The sequence below is a fragment of the Bombus huntii genome, chromosome 1 (assembly GCF_024542735.1).
Source record: "Bombus huntii isolate Logan2020A chromosome 1, iyBomHunt1.1, whole genome shotgun sequence".
Lineage (NCBI taxonomy): Eukaryota > Metazoa > Arthropoda > Insecta > Hymenoptera > Apidae > Bombus > Bombus huntii.
Window position 1 is genome coordinate 20,605,436 of NC_066238.1, and position 19,626 is coordinate 20,625,061.

At 29.1% G+C, this 19,626-nt stretch overlaps 5 protein-coding genes across 9 annotated transcripts; 2 read left to right on the plus strand and 3 right to left on the minus strand.

Annotated features, from left to right (window-relative positions):
* Positions 1 to 167: 167 nt before the first annotated feature.
* LOC126864763 (protein artichoke-like) lies at positions 168 to 2,397 on the minus strand. The gene is made up of 4 exons (XM_050616444.1): positions 2,250 to 2,397; positions 1,038 to 2,125; positions 773 to 960; positions 168 to 665 (listed from the first exon to the last, which is right to left on the minus strand). The coding sequence occupies exons 1-4, from the start codon at positions 2,344 to 2,346 to the stop codon at positions 389 to 391; spliced, it is 1,650 nt and encodes a 549-aa protein (XP_050472401.1). The 5' UTR covers positions 2,347 to 2,397; the 3' UTR covers positions 168 to 388.
* A 121-nt stretch (positions 2,398 to 2,518) lies between these two features.
* LOC126864801 (DNA polymerase delta subunit 3-like) lies at positions 2,519 to 4,470 on the minus strand. The gene is made up of 2 exons (XM_050616569.1): positions 4,072 to 4,470; positions 2,519 to 3,943 (listed from the first exon to the last, which is right to left on the minus strand). The coding sequence occupies exons 1-2, from the start codon at positions 4,138 to 4,140 to the stop codon at positions 2,705 to 2,707; spliced, it is 1,308 nt and encodes a 435-aa protein (XP_050472526.1). The 5' UTR covers positions 4,141 to 4,470; the 3' UTR covers positions 2,519 to 2,704.
* Positions 4,471 to 5,199: 729 nt separating this feature from the next.
* On the plus strand, positions 5,200 to 8,924 carry LOC126864741 (armadillo repeat-containing protein 8-like). Of its 2 annotated transcripts, XM_050616382.1 has the most exons (8): positions 5,202 to 5,567; positions 5,687 to 5,760; positions 5,974 to 6,424; positions 6,500 to 6,994; positions 7,079 to 7,397; positions 7,658 to 8,181; positions 8,379 to 8,545; positions 8,716 to 8,924. In XM_050616382.1, the coding sequence occupies exons 1-8, from the start codon at positions 5,541 to 5,543 to the stop codon at positions 8,750 to 8,752; spliced, it is 2,094 nt and encodes a 697-aa protein (XP_050472339.1). In that variant the 5' UTR covers positions 5,202 to 5,540; the 3' UTR covers positions 8,753 to 8,924. The 2 variants fall into 2 exon arrangements, with proteins under 2 accessions (XP_050472328.1, XP_050472339.1); XM_050616371.1 differs by having other exon boundaries at positions 5,200 to 5,567; positions 6,500 to 7,397.
* On the minus strand, positions 8,916 to 11,986 carry LOC126864768 (islet cell autoantigen 1-like protein). 2 transcript variants are annotated; one of them, XM_050616468.1, is made up of 6 exons: positions 11,825 to 11,986; positions 11,211 to 11,479; positions 10,765 to 11,107; positions 10,406 to 10,681; positions 9,730 to 10,339; positions 8,916 to 9,642 (listed from the first exon to the last, which is right to left on the minus strand). In XM_050616468.1, the coding sequence occupies exons 2-6, from the start codon at positions 11,425 to 11,427 to the stop codon at positions 9,526 to 9,528; spliced, it is 1,563 nt and encodes a 520-aa protein (XP_050472425.1). In that variant the 5' UTR covers positions 11,428 to 11,479; positions 11,825 to 11,986; the 3' UTR covers positions 8,916 to 9,525. The 2 variants fall into 2 exon arrangements, with proteins under 2 accessions (XP_050472425.1, XP_050472416.1); XM_050616459.1 differs by having other exon boundaries at positions 11,700 to 11,966.
* A 938-nt stretch (positions 11,987 to 12,924) lies between these two features.
* Positions 12,925 to 18,184, plus strand: LOC126870684 (uncharacterized). Of its 3 annotated transcripts, none has more exons than XM_050628638.1 (6): positions 12,925 to 13,149; positions 14,284 to 14,622; positions 14,707 to 14,945; positions 15,024 to 15,218; positions 15,359 to 15,634; positions 15,714 to 18,184. In XM_050628638.1, exons 2-6 carry the CDS (start codon positions 14,475 to 14,477, stop codon positions 16,401 to 16,403), a joined length of 1,548 nt encoding a protein of 515 aa, XP_050484595.1. In that variant the 5' UTR covers positions 12,925 to 13,149; positions 14,284 to 14,474; the 3' UTR covers positions 16,404 to 18,184. The 3 variants fall into 3 exon arrangements, with proteins under 3 accessions (XP_050484595.1, XP_050484580.1, XP_050484587.1); XM_050628623.1 differs by having other exon boundaries at positions 12,930 to 13,149; positions 14,704 to 14,945; XM_050628630.1 differs by lacking the exon at positions 12,925 to 13,149 and adding an exon at positions 13,156 to 13,294 and having other exon boundaries at positions 14,704 to 14,945.
* The last annotated feature ends 1,442 nt before the right edge of the window (positions 18,185 to 19,626 follow it).

Sequence of the window (19,626 nt, forward strand, 5' to 3'; positions counted from 1 at the left end):
TTTCAATAACATTTAAATTTAATTGAAAACCATTTAATTGAAAATCATTTTACCAACAAATTTAATTTTTGTGTGAATATTAACATTTGATTGTGTGTTCACTAATAACTTTGTCAGTCTTATACAATGTTTAGTATTCAGATGAATGATAATTCTTGAAGTATAAATTAATTCAGAAAATAAATTTATTTCCATTCATCATTTAACTTTAATCAATTTAAGAGATAATATAATTTATATGTTATTACATAAGTCACTTTGAAAATAAAAGTACATCTTGAGTATAATATCAATATATTGAAAATTTAAGAAAATTTTATTAATTAAAAAAGAAATGTGTTAAAAATATACAAGACAAATAAATTTATACACTAAATAATGATAAACTTTAAAATTTCCTATTGACTCTCCTTCTTCTTATGGTTATTCTTTGTGTCCATAGAATGCCTCCTACTATTAAAAGTGTTAATACAGTTGTAGCTATTCCTACAACAACTAGCAAACCAGTACTAGAATCAAAATGTACTACTTCATTAGACATTACATTGGCAACATTCATTGCAAGATTTTCTTTAAAAACTGATGTATCAACACAAAAAATTTTGTCTTTCCATCCGTACCAATGTACCATTCTTATGTTTGATATTTCTGGAGGCGAAGCACACCTTATGTAATGTAAAGAAACACAATAAAATAATTAGTATACTATTTTTCGTCATTTTAATTCAAAGCATTAAAATGATTTCTAATAATAATTTTATGGGTTATATACCTTAAATCATCTAAAAGATGGGGCTGGATGGAATAAAGTTGTGGAACCAAATCACTTAACATCCATTGTAGTGTACAATTACATTTAAACGGATTTCTTTGTAGATTAACACTATATATCATAGAATTATTGTTACGTACAACCAGCTCTTTTGCGACATAGGAAAGTTGATTATTACTCAAATCTAACTAATAACAAAAAATTATTTACTTAGGTAACTTAAACTTATTTGGACAATATTCTAAAATAGTAGCTTGAAACTTACTGAACAGAGAGTCATGTGTCTCAAAGCATCTTTATGAATAAAAGACAACATTTTGTTATTGGATATAGTAAGATGAATGCAACCATTCGATGGTGGTCTCAAATTTGCTAATGTACCTTCATCAATAGCTTTCAACATACTCATTTTACTTGCAATAAATGAATTTAACTTTAAATCAGAGCTAATTGTCAAATTTTCAATAGGGTTTTGGCTAACATCAAATTGGAACAGTAATGGGAAATTTTTAATAGATATTACTTCAGGAATATAAGTTAATTTATTGTTAGATATGTCTAACACTTTCAAATTTTCAGATATAACATTTGGAAAACTTGATAACATATTTCCACTAATATTCAGATGTTGTAAATTATCTGTTATTATGTTTGCATGTAATTCAGAAATATTGTTGTGCTGTAGATTTAATACTTCAGTATAATCCAAATTGTATAGTATTTCCGAAATTTGATTATATCCAGAATGTAATTCAATCAATGTCTTTGGTAATGCTTGCATATTTAGTGTAACAATAAAATTGTTATTTATATGAATTGCTTTCAAAGAATTTAAAACTGTTAGACTACAATCTTCTAAAGAATGGATTCTATTAAATGACAGATCTAAATATTGTAAATTTATTAATGATTCTAGAAATGTTTTAGATAAACTGGATATATTGTTATGAGAAAGATCGAGTGTATTAATCTTTGTTGTAGTTTTGTTCATTAAATATTCTATTGAATTTATATGATTATAACTAAGGTCTAATGATAACAATGCAGGAAGTACTTCCAACAACGAATCATCGAAAATTCTTAATGCATTTTTAGAAAGGTTTAGATCTTCGAGATTGTTCAAGTCTATAAACATTGTTGTATATATTTCTTTTATAATATTTTCAGATAAATCTAAACTTCTTAAAGATTGTAACTTCTTCAATAGATTTGTAGGTAAATTAACTATATTGTTTTTAGATAAAACAAGTTTGTTCAATACTTGATAATTGTCTAATGTTAACAAATCAAAATTAAACATGTCATTATTTCCTAAATATTTTCCATGACAGTTAATTTCCTGTTCTTTATTCACTGTAATAAATAAAGTACATATTATTAACTAAATTTATTAATAATTAATATATGTAATCAATAAATAATTTTAAAGAATTTGTTTTTAAATTATATCTCACCAAATTGAAATAATTTTGCTTACTTAGGATTGTACACGAACATGTTGAACATATATCACATATAGAACTTTGTATTATCAATGAGAAACACAACCCAATTAAATTTAAATAAATAATCATTGTGTTAAATTGTTATTTAGAGACCTTATATTTCAACAACCAATATAGCATTACTCATACTTAGGGTGTAACATGCACTTGGCATCTCTTTGATAACATATCTGATAACAGTGCTTAATAAGAGAACGTATATCTATTTCATCTGACTTAGAAGATAATTATAATTTCAAGATAAAATTCAAACTCCTTTCGTTTAATAAATTTTATATTAATTATTTATAAAATATAAAATTTTATTTGTATTCTGTATATCATAACAGAATCATAAAATATTATTTTACTCTAGTTAATATCCTAATAACCTAAAGTAAGTATTCTAAGTATAATAATTATAAAACATGCAATATAATAAAGTATGCTATGACTTTTTAAAGAAATTCATCAATGTAGTTTGTTTAGTGTTTTTCTTTCTTTTGATTTCTGAAAGTGATTCAGGTGCCACTATCTTCTTTTGGTTTTTTGCTTCTACAATTTCTGGTTCTTCTTCAGAACAACTTTCATAAACATGTACCTTTTTTGTGACAAGAAAACCATCTTCTTCAAATGTTTTATCTACTGTTTTTAAAACCTTACGTTTTCCATTTTCAAGTTTGACTTGTGGTGGAGAAACAGAACATTTCTTTACAAAAGCAGGAGGATTTTCAGGCGAAGATGGTAAATCTAGTTCTGATCCTTGTTCATTATCAGAAGATTCTGAACCACTAGAATCACTCTGAATTGTAATACGTTTTCTCTTTTTAACAGTATTCTTGGTGTCTTTGCTACGATTACGTTTTTTCCCTCTTACATTCTGCTTTTGTTTAGAATTACTTTTTGAAATAACTTTCTCTTCTACAATTTTTTCTGATAAGGAATTTGTGCTTTTGTCTTTATCTGAAGAATTTGAACTTTTATTTTTATCTGAAAAATCTGTAGTTTTTGTATGATTCTTATTTGGTTGAAAAAATCCACTTGATTCTCCCTTTTTTACATTTTTCTTTTTTCCAGCACCAATATTTTTAGATATTTCTTTTGTATGACTAGAAGCATCCACTCCCATTGTTTCTGTATTAGATGATACAGGTGGACTTTTTTGTTTATTATTGACTTTCCCAAACAAACTATCAAAACCTTTTCTGTCAGCATTTTTCTTTTTAGCAATTTGCTTCTCTTCTGGGCTCAATATCTTTTTTTCTTTGACTGGTTCAGATATTGATTGTGTTTTTTCTTGAGGAACAGATTCAACTTCTCTTGACATGATACCCCAACGGAACATATGCATCTCTTCATCATTACGATCATTGTTCTGAATACATTTAATGGCACTGAATTTAATATCTCCATTTTCAGTTAACCCAAGCAGTTGTATCTCAGGAAGAACTTTTTGAAGGCTATAAATATGCTCGGAAATAATTTTACTATATTTTTCTTTTGCTGTTAATAGATCTTTTTCTCTGACAATTTCAACTCGCATACCACCATCATGCAAAATTCCGATTAGCAAAAAAGTGCAATTAAAATCTTTCTCCTTTTTGTATCTTTGCCAAAATTCCCATAGAATTTGTTTTGCTACATTGACGTGAACTTCCAGTTCTTTGCTTAACCATTTATAGGTTACCTATAGTCATTTTATGCATTTAAGACAATTTAAAAGTCATTTTTATAAAATAATATTGTAAGCGATTAGTGTAACGTAAATTTGAAAGTTGTATTATGAGAAATCGAGAAATTTAAAAGAATACTCACCAGTTTATCATTATCAAATATATATTCTGTTACAGTTTCTAAATATTCGGACAGAGATTCCGCAAACATATTTAATAAAAGCTTTTAATTGACAAAAAATACTTTTATAACAATTAGACAATTTAATGTTACGTATATTTCTTAATAAATGCGCGAAATCGCTTACATACTTCAAAATGACAAATTGTACAAAAGTTTCTATATTTTTATAATAAATTCTAAATTTCTAATCCAATATTTGTAAATAATTATATTTAATGTATTAATAATTTTTATTCATATAGAAAAATTTGAAAGATTAAATTTTGTTAAATATTATAACGCGATAAATAAATTGCTGATTTTTATGCATTGTTACGCTATCGCTTGAATTTGCTCTTAGTATAATTGCGTGAAGTTGGTTTCAATGACTGTATCTGGAAACATTCGGCATAAACTATGAACGAAATTTAAACTGACCGACTATATACGTAGATTGAAAATTGTCTAATTATTCACCGAAAGCAGCTAGATAAGGAGAGAAAATGGCACAGAAGACAAACAGTTTTCTATGAACTGGCTTCAAATTATTTATTATGATGCCAAATTAATAGTTCAAATTTTTTAATGTAATCTCTTGGTATTTTATCCCGGCAACTTTCGTGTAGACTTTCCTAGAACTTGAGCTGTAACCTTAGATTATCTATTATGTGCCGCATAAATTAAGAGTCCGAATTTCTCGATATGATTTCTCTATATCTTATCTTTGACGACTATGTAAACTTTTTTAGGAAGTTTGCTGTTTCTCTTTTATACTATTCCCTTCTCCATCGCCGCACATGTAGGTATGGTCTTCTGTGAGAGGCAATGCTCCTACCTCCACTTACTCAGGAAGACAAAACCTAGGGGAGGGGATCCTGGATCTAGGCAGGAATCAAAGATCAAAAGTGAAAGAAGTGAGTTTTTAATCAATTCAAATTTTGACTCTCGAGTGCTAACTTCTTGCTATTGTAATTAAAAAGTACAAGTTGAAATAAACGATCGTTTATAAAAAGAACAAATTTTTTTTTAATCTTCGCGCACTTCCACGAGCAAAGTGGTTCAGCGCTCTATGTGAGGTTGATACCAACCTACGTATCTCCGTCCTAAAACCCCAAAATGAAAACGTAACAACATCTATGAGAAATTTAAAAATGCAGATAATATGAAAAATTATGTATATCTAAGTTTCATTTTTTAAATTATATTTATAAAAATATGAATTTGCATAAGTATCTATAGTCTAGTGATAATTATATGATAATACCAATACTGTTCTATTGGGAATTATTTCAGAACGCGAGTTTTACCAAATGAAACAGTGAGTGTTCACATAACAAACAAAGTCGATTGTTAAATTAACTATTCCTCGTGGTAGTTGACTATATACTGCAGAATTATTTTGAGTGAACATTTGTAATATCTTTATGTAAAACCGAGAGAAAAGAATTATGGTCTCGGTGATGCAACCATTCATGGTGAGTGAATTCGTAAAGGTGAAACAAGTTACCGGTTTTCTTCTGCTTTGAAAGATATCATTTTTCGTACAATCGTTCGAAAAGTTTGAAAATTAAATGACTTCTCAATTGTGTCACAGGATGTTGAGAGTTCGAGAAGTTACATCGATGAATTATACTCGTTGGATCCTCAAAAATGCTTAGAAGCTATTATGTGAGTACAAATCGTACTTAACCTCTAAACTTGTTTATTAAAGGTCATTATTTATTAAAATTATTATAACATATGGTGTAAAGAAGCGTTAAAAAGGTAATATTATTAAAACAATCTTATAGTTTTTCTTACTTTCCACCATTACTTTGTCAATGTTTATTTAATTGAACATTTATGTTAACTATAATTGATCTCTTTTTTTTTCGTTTCTAGATGCCTAAAAAATTCTGTAATTGGAAGTAATAGACAAAAAGGATCTGTAATAGCACAAGGTGTAGTACCTCGTTTATTGCAACTTCTTGGAGATACATCAGATAGAATTGGAGATAATATAAGGCTAGAGGCTGCAGTAACTTTGGGTTCTTTAGCTAAAGGAACTGATCAACATGTGCTAGCACTTATAGATCTCGGTGTAGTGCCGTTGCTTTTTCAGGTTATATTATCTACACCTATCACAGAAACGCCATTAGAAGGAAAGCCAAAAATAACAGATTTATTAAACGAGGCATGTTTACGTTGTTTGAGAACAGTATTTCAACATCCATCAGCACCGGTTCATTCAATATATCAGGATCCTGCACTAGTGCCAAGATTGGTATCGTTAGCAAATCAATCAGTCACTTGTCAAATTTGTGTAGCAACAATTTTAACAACAGCATGCAAGGTATAGAAATGATAAAATCAAATCTAACTTTGCTATGTAATCCTTAAAATTATATTTTTAATAATTTCTTGTTAGACAACAGAAGAGCAAAGTGCTTTAGCCAAAGGTGGTGCGGTAGAAACATTAGCAATGCAGTTGGATTCTCCATTACCTGATGTTCAATCATCAGCTCTAGCATGCTTGGCAAATATGTGTTATAAGAATTATGGGGTATGTGTCACAGTTGCATCGGCAACTACCAGTAACACACCACAGGGTAGGCTTGTACCTGTAGCATTAGGACAATTAATGGGCCGTGAGAAAAGCTCCTTAATTCAACTTGAAGCTGCAAGGTGTGTTACATATATGCATAGAACTGGAGTTCTAGTACACAAAGATCCTAGAATTATATACCGTGCTTTACCTTGTTTGGTACGACTTTGTCATCGAGATCATCCGCCTCGTGAAAGAGTAGCGGCGGCTGAAACTTTGGCTTTCCTTACCGAAGTTAATACCGAATTGCAACGTCTAGCTTCCATTAGTAATCATTTAATTCCTACTCTTGCAGAATTATTACGATGTCATCCACATGTAAGTATATTATACATTATAGATTTACATATCTATTTTGTATGTTTACTATTGTTAATATTTCATGTTAATGAATTGTACAAGTGCAAGATTGTACTTGCAATGGCGCAGCTACAGGATGCAACATTAACACAAGATATGCGACAAGCTGCATTCAGGGCATTCGCATCCCTTGGTGCTAATGATGAAGATATTAGGAAACGTATCATCGAGACAGAAAGCCTTATGGAACAAGTAGTGGCAGGACTTCAGGATCCAGGAGGTTCTCACGTACGTTTAGCAGCAGTTAGATGTCTTCATTCTCTTTCTAGAAGTGTTCAGCAACTCCGAACAACGTTTCAAGATCATGCTGTTTGGAGGCCCCTTATGCAATTGTTACATGGTGCAGATAAGGGATTGGAGGGTAAGATATAATATTTTTAGACTTGATGGATTATTATTGAAATAATATGATTTATACAAAATTACGATACATTTCCTTTAAAATGTTTTAATTACACATAACTCATTCAATGAAATCATACAAGATTACTGAAGAACATTGAAGATCTTTTTGCATATTTTTTGTAATACCAGTTATATAAATCTAAAACGAAAATTTTTCAAAATTAGATCATGCTATTAGTATCTATTATTATTAATTAGTACAATTGTATTATGTAGGTAGAGGCGAAAGTGAAGTTGACTTATTAACTGTTGCCTCGAGTACTTTATGTAACTTATTGTTGGAATTTAGTCCAAGCAAAGAACCAATTCTTGAATCTGGAGGAATAGAGTTATTGTGCTCGCTTACAAAACGATGTACACCGGCATTGCGATTGAATGGAATTTGGGCATTGATGAACGTGGCTTTCCAAGCCGAACAGCAAGTAAAATTACAAATTTTACAATGTCTGGGAACAGATCAAATCTTTTGTCTTCTGGCAGATCAAGATATACCAGTTTTGATGAAAACATTAGGTTTATTACGAAACTTGCTCTCTACAAAAGCACACATAGATCGTATAATGGGAGAACACGCTGCTCACGTTATGCAAGCTGTTATATTAGTTTTAGAAGACCCAAGGCATCCAGCAGACGTAAAGGAGCAGGCTCTCTGTATTTTAGCGAATGTAGCTGATGGAAATCGAGCAAAAGATCATATTATGGCTAACGAAGATGTGCTTAAAAAACTTATGGATTATATGGTCTGTAAAAAATATTTTGTCTTTTTGTTTTTCTTTCTTTAATATTTCATTCTTTATTTATCGCCTTCTTTTAATTTATTTGAATAATACAACAAATATCTTCCCGTGTTATTTTATGATTCTTATATAATTTATGCTTCAGTAATATGTTATTGAAGTTCTAGCAGAAATTTCTAACATTTATGTTATAAATCTAGATGCATAGCAATGTAAAACTGCAAATTGCTGCAGTTTTTTGTGTGTGCAACCTAGTCTGGAGGGAAGAACCTGGTGCTGCACAACGGCAAGCACGTTTAAAAGAACTGGGCTTTTATCGTATTTTACAACAATTACGTCATAGCAAGGATCTCCAATTGTTTGATAAGTATGTCAAACAATCTTTAAACCTTCCTTTCTATTTGTGTTTGAAAATGATCTTTAAATGTCCTTGTAAATTATAATAATTCAATAAGATATTAAATCTTAGTATGATTAATATAAAAATATTTTCTCTCAAATATTTCTGATTTTTAATATACATTTGTCTCATTTCAGGGTCAGAACGGCTATGGCACAATTTTATGATGCCTAAATTCCGGATGTGTTATTGATGAAAGTTAGATTTTGATTTAGAGTTCTTTTATATGCGAAATACAATTATATTTTGGTGTTAACACTGTGATTCTGTATTTCGTTGATGCATAAGCATTTTATATTTATATAGAAAAGATACAAAAACAATATCCCTGACGATGTAATCTGTTTATGTTGTATTTATTTTATTTAAAAAAAGAAAACAATATGCAATATTTCAGTATATTAAAAAAAGAAACGATGTAATAATTGTATCATACATTTTTAAAATATGAATTGTTTGATACAATGATAATGTCAAAAGTAATTGATTGCAAAGTTTTACATTGTGGAATGTCAACAAATTATATACAGGTATCCGTATGATATATTTCATATTAAACATATTTTGCTATAAACATGATTAGAAAAGTTGATAATTATTTATTATCACGAAAAAAATATTTTTAGTGTACTTAAAAGAAGTATATGACTAGTATCTCTTATAAACTATCATCGATTTTAAATCTTTGGTATGGAGCTTGAAAAGTTATTTACGAAAATTTAAGAATTTTTGATTCTTACGATCATCTTGCTATTTTCATTAAATCTAAAGAATCTGGAATGTTAAAATTCAACTAATAAGTATGAAATATCAGTGCAAATGTAAGAAATAGATAATACTCGTAGCATTATCCTATTTGGAGAAAATAAAAATATCTCTTCTGGCTGTTGCTATAAACTGCAACTAATCATATGTCATGATAATATAGTTTTAAATACTTTAAAAAATTAAGCAGATGCATTACTGTTATCAGAAAGATTTTCCATGGGATTGTTAGCCAAAGGGTCCAGTTCAGCAAATAAATCCAACCAGGAATTACCTTTTTTGCCAGTCTTATTTTTTTTCTAAGAAAAATATAGGAAAAATTTAATAATAGTGTTTCAGATATTTTTAATTTGATTTTAGTAAAAACAAATTTAGTTTTTACTTACCTTGTCACCCATGTTGATAGTCGGCATGCTCTTTTGCCCAATGCCAAGCGCTGCATCGCCCAAACTTTGTTTCAATATATTCGGTGGCAAAAATGTATCATGCGATATCGCATCCCATTCGTTATCAGCATTCTGTTTATCAGTGAGAATATCATTCAAAAGTACCATATTCTCGGATGTGAGGAACTGTAAAGATTGCTCTCTTGAATTTTGTTCTTCTAAGGAAGAGAAATCAGCCAGATTAAGATTTGTATCAGATTTGTTAAATATATCCATCGTTAAACTTTGTTCACCAAACTTTCTATCAAGTTCAGATTGATTTCCCTCTTGCATATTACTATGAGTGGCGTTATCTAGAATTAAATTTTCAAAAAGTTGATCGAGATTCTCCTTATGTTCTATATTAGACGTAGACTGTGAAGTAATTTCATTATTCGAGGAACTGGAATTCATGTTTAATTCTTCCAACCCTTTAATGTCTTTTGTCTCATAATCAATATCCAATAATTTTTCATCTTGTTTATCAATTTCAACTGTATTTTGTTTGGCTGGTTGTACTTCTTCAGCTTCTTCGACACTGTCATGATAATCCATGTCAAAAATTGATAACCTATGATAAAAGAAATATATTTTATCTAAAAATTCTGTTATTAACACTTTAAAATTTATAACTTACTTCTCTTTTTCATCGAGATCATCGTCACCTCCAGTTTCTTGAGCTAATTTACTTGAGGGTTCAGCTAGTTCTCTCACTACCATAAAATCATATCGTTGATAGCCTTTAAAACTGCTTGCTATTGTAGAATATGCTTGTGCAGATTTTTCAGTAAAATTTAGAAGTGTACTCTGATATAAAACTAAAGCATGGCTAAACATATTACATCTTGCTGCTGCTAATAGATCTACCTTTTGAAGGCAATCTAAAGCCAGATTATCAAAGGCTATTTTACCTCTGTATGAATAAAGAAAATATAAATTCAAAGCTATCTAAATGTCTATAGAATTTAGATGTTAACAATAATTAACAATACATACTGTCTTACACATGTTTGAACTTTACGAAATCTTTCTAATTGTTTTGATGTATCAGGATCTAATTCCTGAGAAATATTTTTCATCCATGACAGAGCAGCTCTGTACTCTGTACGAGCTTTTTCCATTGCTTGGACCTTTTGCAGTGTGTCTTCAATAGCTCTTTGTCTAAATGTTTCTACTTCCTGATACAAACGTCCTAATGGTGCTCTTAATGCAAGTCTTTGTTGACCAGAATATGATAAAGATTTTCCAACTGCTGTCATCATCTTGCCAGCTCTAGTTTTATCTTGTTTACCAGCATCTTTAAGGAACCGTCCCATTGCATTTTCTTCTTGTGCAAGATCTATATAACATTTAATGTCATTGTACAGTCATTTTTATTATTTAAAAATTTTTTTTACCTTAGCTAATCCTATTTTATAGAGACTTAAATAGTAATAACTTACTGCACAATCGCTCCTGATATTTGTCAATAATTCTTTGTAAATAAGAACAAGATTCCTGAATGCTACGAAACAGTTCTAATTTGGCATCCAATTCTGCATCGGACGCTACTATACATTCATCTTCCTTTTTACCTAACTTTCGAGATAAAGTTTGTTTCGTAACCCAAAACTGATGTTGCATTTTTGTGATAGTAGAATCGTCGTGCATATTGGTCATCTGTACCCAACGATCAAAAGTATTTCCTGATATACCTGGTCCGTTTCTGTTACTAAAAATTATACCAGATAAATATTATTGTAGAAAACGTTACAATGGATAATAAATAAATATAAAATAAACAACATAATATTATTTTAAATGCGTGGCTAGCTATCTTATCAGTTACGTGAATGATATTCTATATTACGTATATGATAAATGATACTTTGTTTAATGTAAAATTGGTTAAACGACAATAATTCTATAGAAATTAATATCAAAACACTTACTATGTGTTCATAATGGAAGACGATGGTTAAAAATACGAAATATGATTAACGCTTTTACAACTAAAAGGACACAAATGATTTCTAGGTATGATTTAAAATAACAAATTACTTTATAAATATCATACTTTTTTAACACGTATGATTAAAAAGTGCTCTTTTTTTCAATTAATTAAAATAGGCGTTTGTACTTTAATACTGATAAAAAAGCAAACACACTCTTTCCTGTCAGTTTGACAGACTGAGTATACAGTTTACTATAGTTAATTGTCCACCTAAGAACTGCTTAAAGTGAGATTTTAATGGATGCGACATAACAAGGCGTATTACCAATGAAAACAAAATTTCTTAAAAACACATTAACAAAAAACAATTTCATTATTATTTTACAAACTTGTAATAAAAGAAAAGATTATTAGTTTCATTAAATAAAGAAACAGTTATTTGCTATAGAACTAATCTGAGACAGATTTTTCAAAAATAATTTATTCAAAATATATGCGATCACAAATATTATTAATAAAATATCAAATTTTAGAAATTTTATTAATTTCTTAGAAAAATCACTATATTATTTCTTTATTGCGCTTTTACAGCCAAGAAAGGATTTGATTTACAATATTTTTTACATAATTATGAGTATTTTATCGAATGAATACATTCCTCTCATTCAGACAAATTATGATATTAAATTATAATTACTTTAAATATAATTTAAAGAATTACAATAAATAATTTAATATTGATCATATATGTATATTGTACTAAAACAAAGCTGGAATTATTTTTTTAATATATTACCATTTTCATAACTGATTTATCTTATTATACTAACATATTTTTAGAAAATGCAATTTTTTAATTATTATATTTTTTATAAATTTGATATATTCTACAAAAACGCGTGAAGTAAATTAAATTTTCGAATTTTACAATCATAACTTGTATATCATTTCTTAATTCTATAATTTGAATAAATGTAATAGAAAAAAGTTTTGTATCGTTGTGGGCGAATAATTTATATATTTGGCCTATTTTTCTTTTTATTAGTTAGTAAGATGTAACTAATAAGATACGTAAATAACACGTAACTAATAAGTTAACTAATATGTTATACAAGTAATATAGTTATGCAAAATATAACAATTTACATATTATTTCTTAAATTCATAATTTAAATGAATAATTATAATAGAAAAAAGTTTGTATTTATTCGTGTGCAAATAATTTATGTATTTGTCCTATTTTTCTTTTTTTCTTTTATTAGGCAGAGAATGTTAAAAAGGGTCAAGTTGTTCCATCTGCTATTTCTAGGTCGTCGTGACGAGCATAGATTATGAGTAAAAACAGCAAAAAGGCAATGGCGGCTATTCTTCAGACAGTCACCGAATTTATTATGAAAAATTTCGGAAAAATGTGATCTCCGTGTCGGTTCATCGCGAACAAAATCGAGGTACGTTTTCACATTTTTATCGTCGAACTTACAATGTCGATGATCATCATACTTGGTACATTCTGATGAGATGTCACATGCAACCACATGTGGATTTGAAATTAATAGATACTTTTTTATAAAAACAACTAACCATGAAATCCAGGTATTTTTATATATATTTCAAACATTTGACGTTAAATACCATGAATATCATAAAAGACAAGTTAAACAATTTTTCTCCTATGTCCACCGCGTTTTTATACTGTAACTTTACGAATCGAAAAAATAATAATTTACACACAATCAGTTAAAGCGTATTTTATTTATAATATAGATAATATGTTAATTTTGATTTTTCATTTATGTGTGCATTTATGTTTTAAGATAATAATGTAAATAATATTAAGTATATTGAAATATGTGAAATATGATGTATATTAATAATAAAAGGATAGGAAGTTCCAACCTATTATGAAACAGACTCGAATGTTTAAAAATACAGTCGCTACCAAGAGTTTTTTCATGTACGTAATTGTATTTTTCAATGAATTAGGTTTTACATTTCATTTTCATTGTATGAAATTTTTGTAGTCATATTTGGATTTAATTAATTAGTATGTAATGTTATAGTAAATATAATGGTGTGCAAGTAGTTTTTGTAACCACTGTATATATTGTATTGTTATTGTATAAGTTGTTATTTAAATATATAATTATAATTGGTAATTTATATTTTTTATATTTTTAAGTATTAATTTGATAGCACTGAAATAGATCTTTTGTTATACCATTGAATTGGATTTATAATTTATAATATTTTATAATAATCTAGTCTATATTTTTTATATTTTTAAGTTTTAATATAAAACTAGTGCTATATTAAAATAGATCTTTTGTTATCTATTATTGAATTGGAATGATGTATTAAAATTGTATTGATTATATTAGTTCTTACTTTATACATTTTTATTTATTGCTCTTTTATTATGTTTTTATATATAGAATAAATTATTTTTATTTACAATTGTGTTTATTTCTTTTATTTCAAAGTTTTGTCTCCTTATCCACATTGGATTGTTAAATAATGAATATTTTCTGTTAATACTTGGTATCTTGTTGTTGTTGTTGTGCAATGTTAATTAATTTCTGTAGGTGTGGCCTGAAGGCCAAGGGATGGTATTGCATGCAGAAAAGAGATGGCACACAGTATGCGTAGACAATGGCTGGCAAACGTATAAAGCAGTTGCTTAATTCAATGAGTAACGAATGGTGGTTAATAGTGGATCAAATAGGAAAGATCGTCGGCAGGCAGGAAGGAGTAAACACTCGAGTGTGCCTAAGTAATGAGCGAGACTCGGCATCATCTTCACTCGGTTTCGGACTTGTATGCAGCCGACGAGATAGAAGTACTTCTCTTAGAAGAGATTCGTGACCTGGAACTACCAGCCTCTGCATATTCTAGACCTGAGGACATTCAGGACTTTGATATTGGTAAGAAAATAATTTGTAAACTGCAAATATTTAGAAAAAATGGAGTATCAACATATACATTATTTGATATTATATTAATAGCAGGCAGTAGAACAGGGGGGCAAATTACCTCCCAACCTTTGGAGCTGGATTCACCAGGGGTCCATTCAACAGTCCATTCATGGGACTCACATGCTAATTATCATGGTCATTATGGCTATGGTGATCACCATGGCTCTTCCTCAAATGCTTTGGCTTGGCCAAGAGCAAGTCATTTGGTACTTTATTGTGACATACAGGGGCATCTTAAAACTGCTATTGGTGTTATTAGACTTTTACTACTTGTAAGTTCTATAGCATTTAGATTATTATTTCATTTATTTATTCCTAAAACAATAAGTTACCTTAAATTGTTTACATAGATATCATCTGCAGCGTGTTTGGCAACATTATGCAGCTCCGGCACTGCCAAGGTCAGCTTATTTATGTTGCCTTTAATCGGGCGGCTGCGTTTCATGATCTTTGTAGCAGTTTTCTGTTTTTTGGTCACTGCATTGCTCCTCTTCCTTGATATTTCGCATGTTATATATGTTTTTCCTTTCAATTGGGCAAAATTGGTAAGTAGTCAATGATTTATCAATATTCTATTTTTAGTTAATGTTACCATCATGATTAAAAATATAAATTTTTATATGTGTATTTATTAATGATTTAATATTTTGACACTGATATATCTGATAGAATCCACCTCTTATAGAATGCTTGGATATTCACTGGTATAGGCTTATCTTATGCCTTGAGTAGTGCATTATTAGCATGCTCTATATGGGAATATCACAGTGGTGGCTGGGTGCCAAAACGCACTCGGTCTCAGTTGTCTGCAGCGGCAGCGCTTGGATTGTCATGTGCTATTTTAGCCTTCTTACTTTCATGGATACATGGTCGCAGTGGATCAAGTTGTAGGAGTTCAGATAGTCGCAATCATACACCAACACAACTTTATAAGCCTGTTGACAATTCTTCCTCTTCGGGAGTAAGTAATTTTATTTCTTATCATTATTTTATAACTATATTTAAACTATTCTCAATAATTCCAATTTTTATCTTTTTAGGTTACTCTCAAAGAGCGGAGCCCTAAGAGGCCTGCTTCATGGGCTGTCAAAAATCAACAGTCAAGGAAACAAAATATAGACAGTGATACAAACACAAATAATGGCCATCACAGCAATGATAATCATACAAAATACAAGCAAGATGCCAATAGAAAAGATCACTGGGCTTCTGCAAGGGAACACTTCTTACATACCCAAGAAACTAACGAAGATATTCAAAGAAGTGATGTCGATATTGAAAGGAGAAGGAGAAGGCGAAGAAGAGATGGTGATAGTAGTTCAGGCGATGGAAATCTAATAAGTACCAAAACCAATAGTGGTCATATTCTGGAGGATAATAAATCTAGACGGGTGCCGCGGAAATTACCTCTACAGTCGGTAGAACAATCCCGACCTTGGCCTGGTGCTGAACATAGAGGCAGTGGTTCTATACAAATTAGAAATAAAACTTTACAAATGCCAGTGAACAATAAAGCACAGGACTATTGTGGCATAGATGAATCTAGTTCAATGCAAGTGACTCAAAATGGTTTCCACTGGGAAATGGAATGTACATCTAGCAACAGTATGGAGAAAGCAGCAGAAATAGCTATGGATCGTACTGCCATGTGGACTGGACAATGGCATCCACCACCTGATGACGTCCAACCTTGTTCTAGCAAAACTATTGATCCTTACAGCTTTGCCTGATTGAATATAAAAACGCGTATACATGTGTTAGAAAATGTTGGACTCATTGCAGTGAATGACTTTTGGGAACAGCTATGTAATACAGAAGTTTCCCTTGAAACGATAGTTTCGTAATATCATATTGAACCTTCTTTCACTGTTTGTATTAAGGAAAGGATAAAAAAGAACGAAAATATTTTATTGTCTTACCAATGAAATATTTATATCGTTTCTAAACGAATTTGTCCAAATTGAATGTGTTTAAACTTACATATGTAAAAGTCACTTTAATGTTAAAGTAGTGCACAGTGACCATAACGTCTTTGTTATCATCTTTTAAGTCTATATTTTTCTTCTCTGTGCATAAAATGAGATTAAGTTTGGAATTAAGTTGTTAATCAGTTACTTATGCAGGTGTAGATAAATTCCAGAAAAGCTCTATATTGCAATCAAGACCATGGAATAATGTCTTATGTCCAAACATTTAAGAATCCTATATAAAATTATTGTTGCCTTGTATATTATGCTGCCAAGAAAATAATTTCTTTTTAGTTGTCGATTTTTGACATTCTGCATTATACAACCAGACTGCCCGTCTTTGACATACAGATAATGTCATTTCATTCCAATTATATATCAAATAATAAACCTAAGTATTAACGGGATTATTTGTAAGTATAACTTATATTAATAATTAAAGATTAAAATATTTATTTATTATTTTGTTATACTTTGATGTCAATATATTCTGTTTCCATGCATACTCAATAGTTAATAATCAGGCAAATGTATTAATTTTCTGTTTTATTACAACTGTAAATTTATGAAAATTGTTTTTTAAACAGGCAACAAGTATTTATATTAAGATTGAAAAACTAATATCAGTTTAGCATTTCTTGTTATAAGTGAATTATACAGAGAATTAGTATGCATGGAACAAGTGTTTAAATTATACTACTTCGATTATTGTTCAAAATGATATTTTTGTTGCACGGAGATGGACGTAGAAATGTGTTTCACAAATTTAGACGAGAATTGATAAACACAAGTTATTTTCTGTAATTATACCATAACGAAATCTAGTTTTTTATTAGTATTTTATACGTAAACGGTTGAGTTTTATACAATTATGTAGTTTGGTAGCTTAGAAAAAGTCCATCTCTATTTTTGTAAAAGGTATACGCACTATTTGCAAGAAGGGAATATAACGATCAGTAATGGTATTGCATTACTTATTTACTTTAATGAAAATCTCAAACCATTTCTAGTCCAGTACTCTTGTACAACCTTGTCTCTACTGATTCATCAAATTAAAGAGCAAAGTAATTTTTAGTACATACATATCGTATTAGAGGTACAATTCATCTTGAAAATTATCAGAAGATTGTGTTTCTTGACCGTTTGGTCCTTGAAATCTCTTTTTATCATACAACAAGTGGTACATAGAATCGATTATATTGGGACCTCTGTTTTGTTTCACTTGATTAAGATTATTATAATCATATAAACACAAAGAAATAATTAATTTCGACTAGAATCATAAGTGACAGCTACTTTGTCTTTTGATACAATATTAGAATATATACATCTGGATCAGACATCTAATTATATGTTGGCGTGTATAACGCGTCAGTTATCTAATTAATTGATTAGCATAAGGAAAAAATGCGTGTTCATATAGGATCATAAAGAAAAAAAGAGAATAGTATATATTATGGTAGCTTCGTTGTGTCAAAATATTGATGATGTTGTAATTTGGTTTTCTTGAACACAACGAAGAAATAAATGTAATTTTTCTTATACATGGTACATTACTGGTGTACTGATAAAGTGTTTAAAAAAAATATGGATAGATTTCATGATAAAAATGTTGGGTGGAAATGTTACATGGTGCAAGATATTTAGCTTAAAAGTTTAAGTAAAATAATTAAAAAAAAATGTACGGACACTGCCAGAAGAAATATAACGCTCTTTGAGTGTCATGTATGTCGAATAACTTTGTTACTTTTCAATAACTTAGTATCAGAGGCTTTACCTCGCTACGATTTGCAATACCTCAATAAATAAATCGTTAGACTTATATTTAGTATGTGAATCTATAACAGTGTTTAATGTATTTCTGTATGAACTTTAATCGAAAACGCTTCAGATTATGGCACAAATAACAAAGATTAACATTAGGTTTGAACTTCAATCCATCGCAATTTATTCTAGAAAGTAAAGAAGTAACTAAATATTACTGTTTAAACAAAGTGCAAATCTATTTCACCATTGTAACAAGATTGTTAGTTTACTGATAAACATACCCTTTCTTTACATTTTATAAGTGACATTGATTGAAAAATGATTCTTTGATTAATTATGGAACCAGTTATTAAAATTCGTATAAATTGTCTAAAACTTTCTTCTACTACTTATTCTTCCTTCTAATCTTGGTATCACAAGTTTTTATTTCTTGTATTATGATATATTTATACAATATTTCTTTTAGGTATTTATAAATATTTTTTTATTTTATTATGAAATCAATTTAAAATCCAGAGAGGTATTTGCATTAAAAAGTAGCATGACAATTATCTGATCTGAAATTCGTGTTATTTTTACCACTGAATTTAATTAAATTATGTTGAACAATAGCACACACTGTACGCACAAAAGATTGTCTAGAGCTAGACAACTGCTATTGTTTTATTTTTTGCATATATGATTTAATTCCATGAATGGTTTATTATTTAACTTGAAATATACAATAATTATTATTGAAGTTTCATATTAGTCTCTTTTCCAAATACTATATAGCCTTAATAAGATTAAAATATATTTTCAATTTGATATATCTTATTCGCTTATAAAATGATACTTTCAATTAAATATTTATAGGATTATAATGTGATGTAGGAAATTAGAATAGATTTATTGAGTTATATTGCATTTAAACAATATTTGGAATGGAACAGTTTAATAAGATTTGCTTATACACATTATTTTGTTTTGAACAACTATAATACTAAATAATGACAATCCAAAAGAGATACATGAACTACATGACACAAGAGATCTTTGGCCTAACTTTGATTCATTGGATATTACCAAAAATAAAATGTAAGAGTCCTTACAACCAAAAAAATCAATTGCTGTAGATCCTTTGGATGTATTTCGATTCATAAATAGATATTAATATTAAGTATTGAAAGCATCATTTGTATGAAAATCCATTTCTATTAGGATGATGCTGTCAATACTA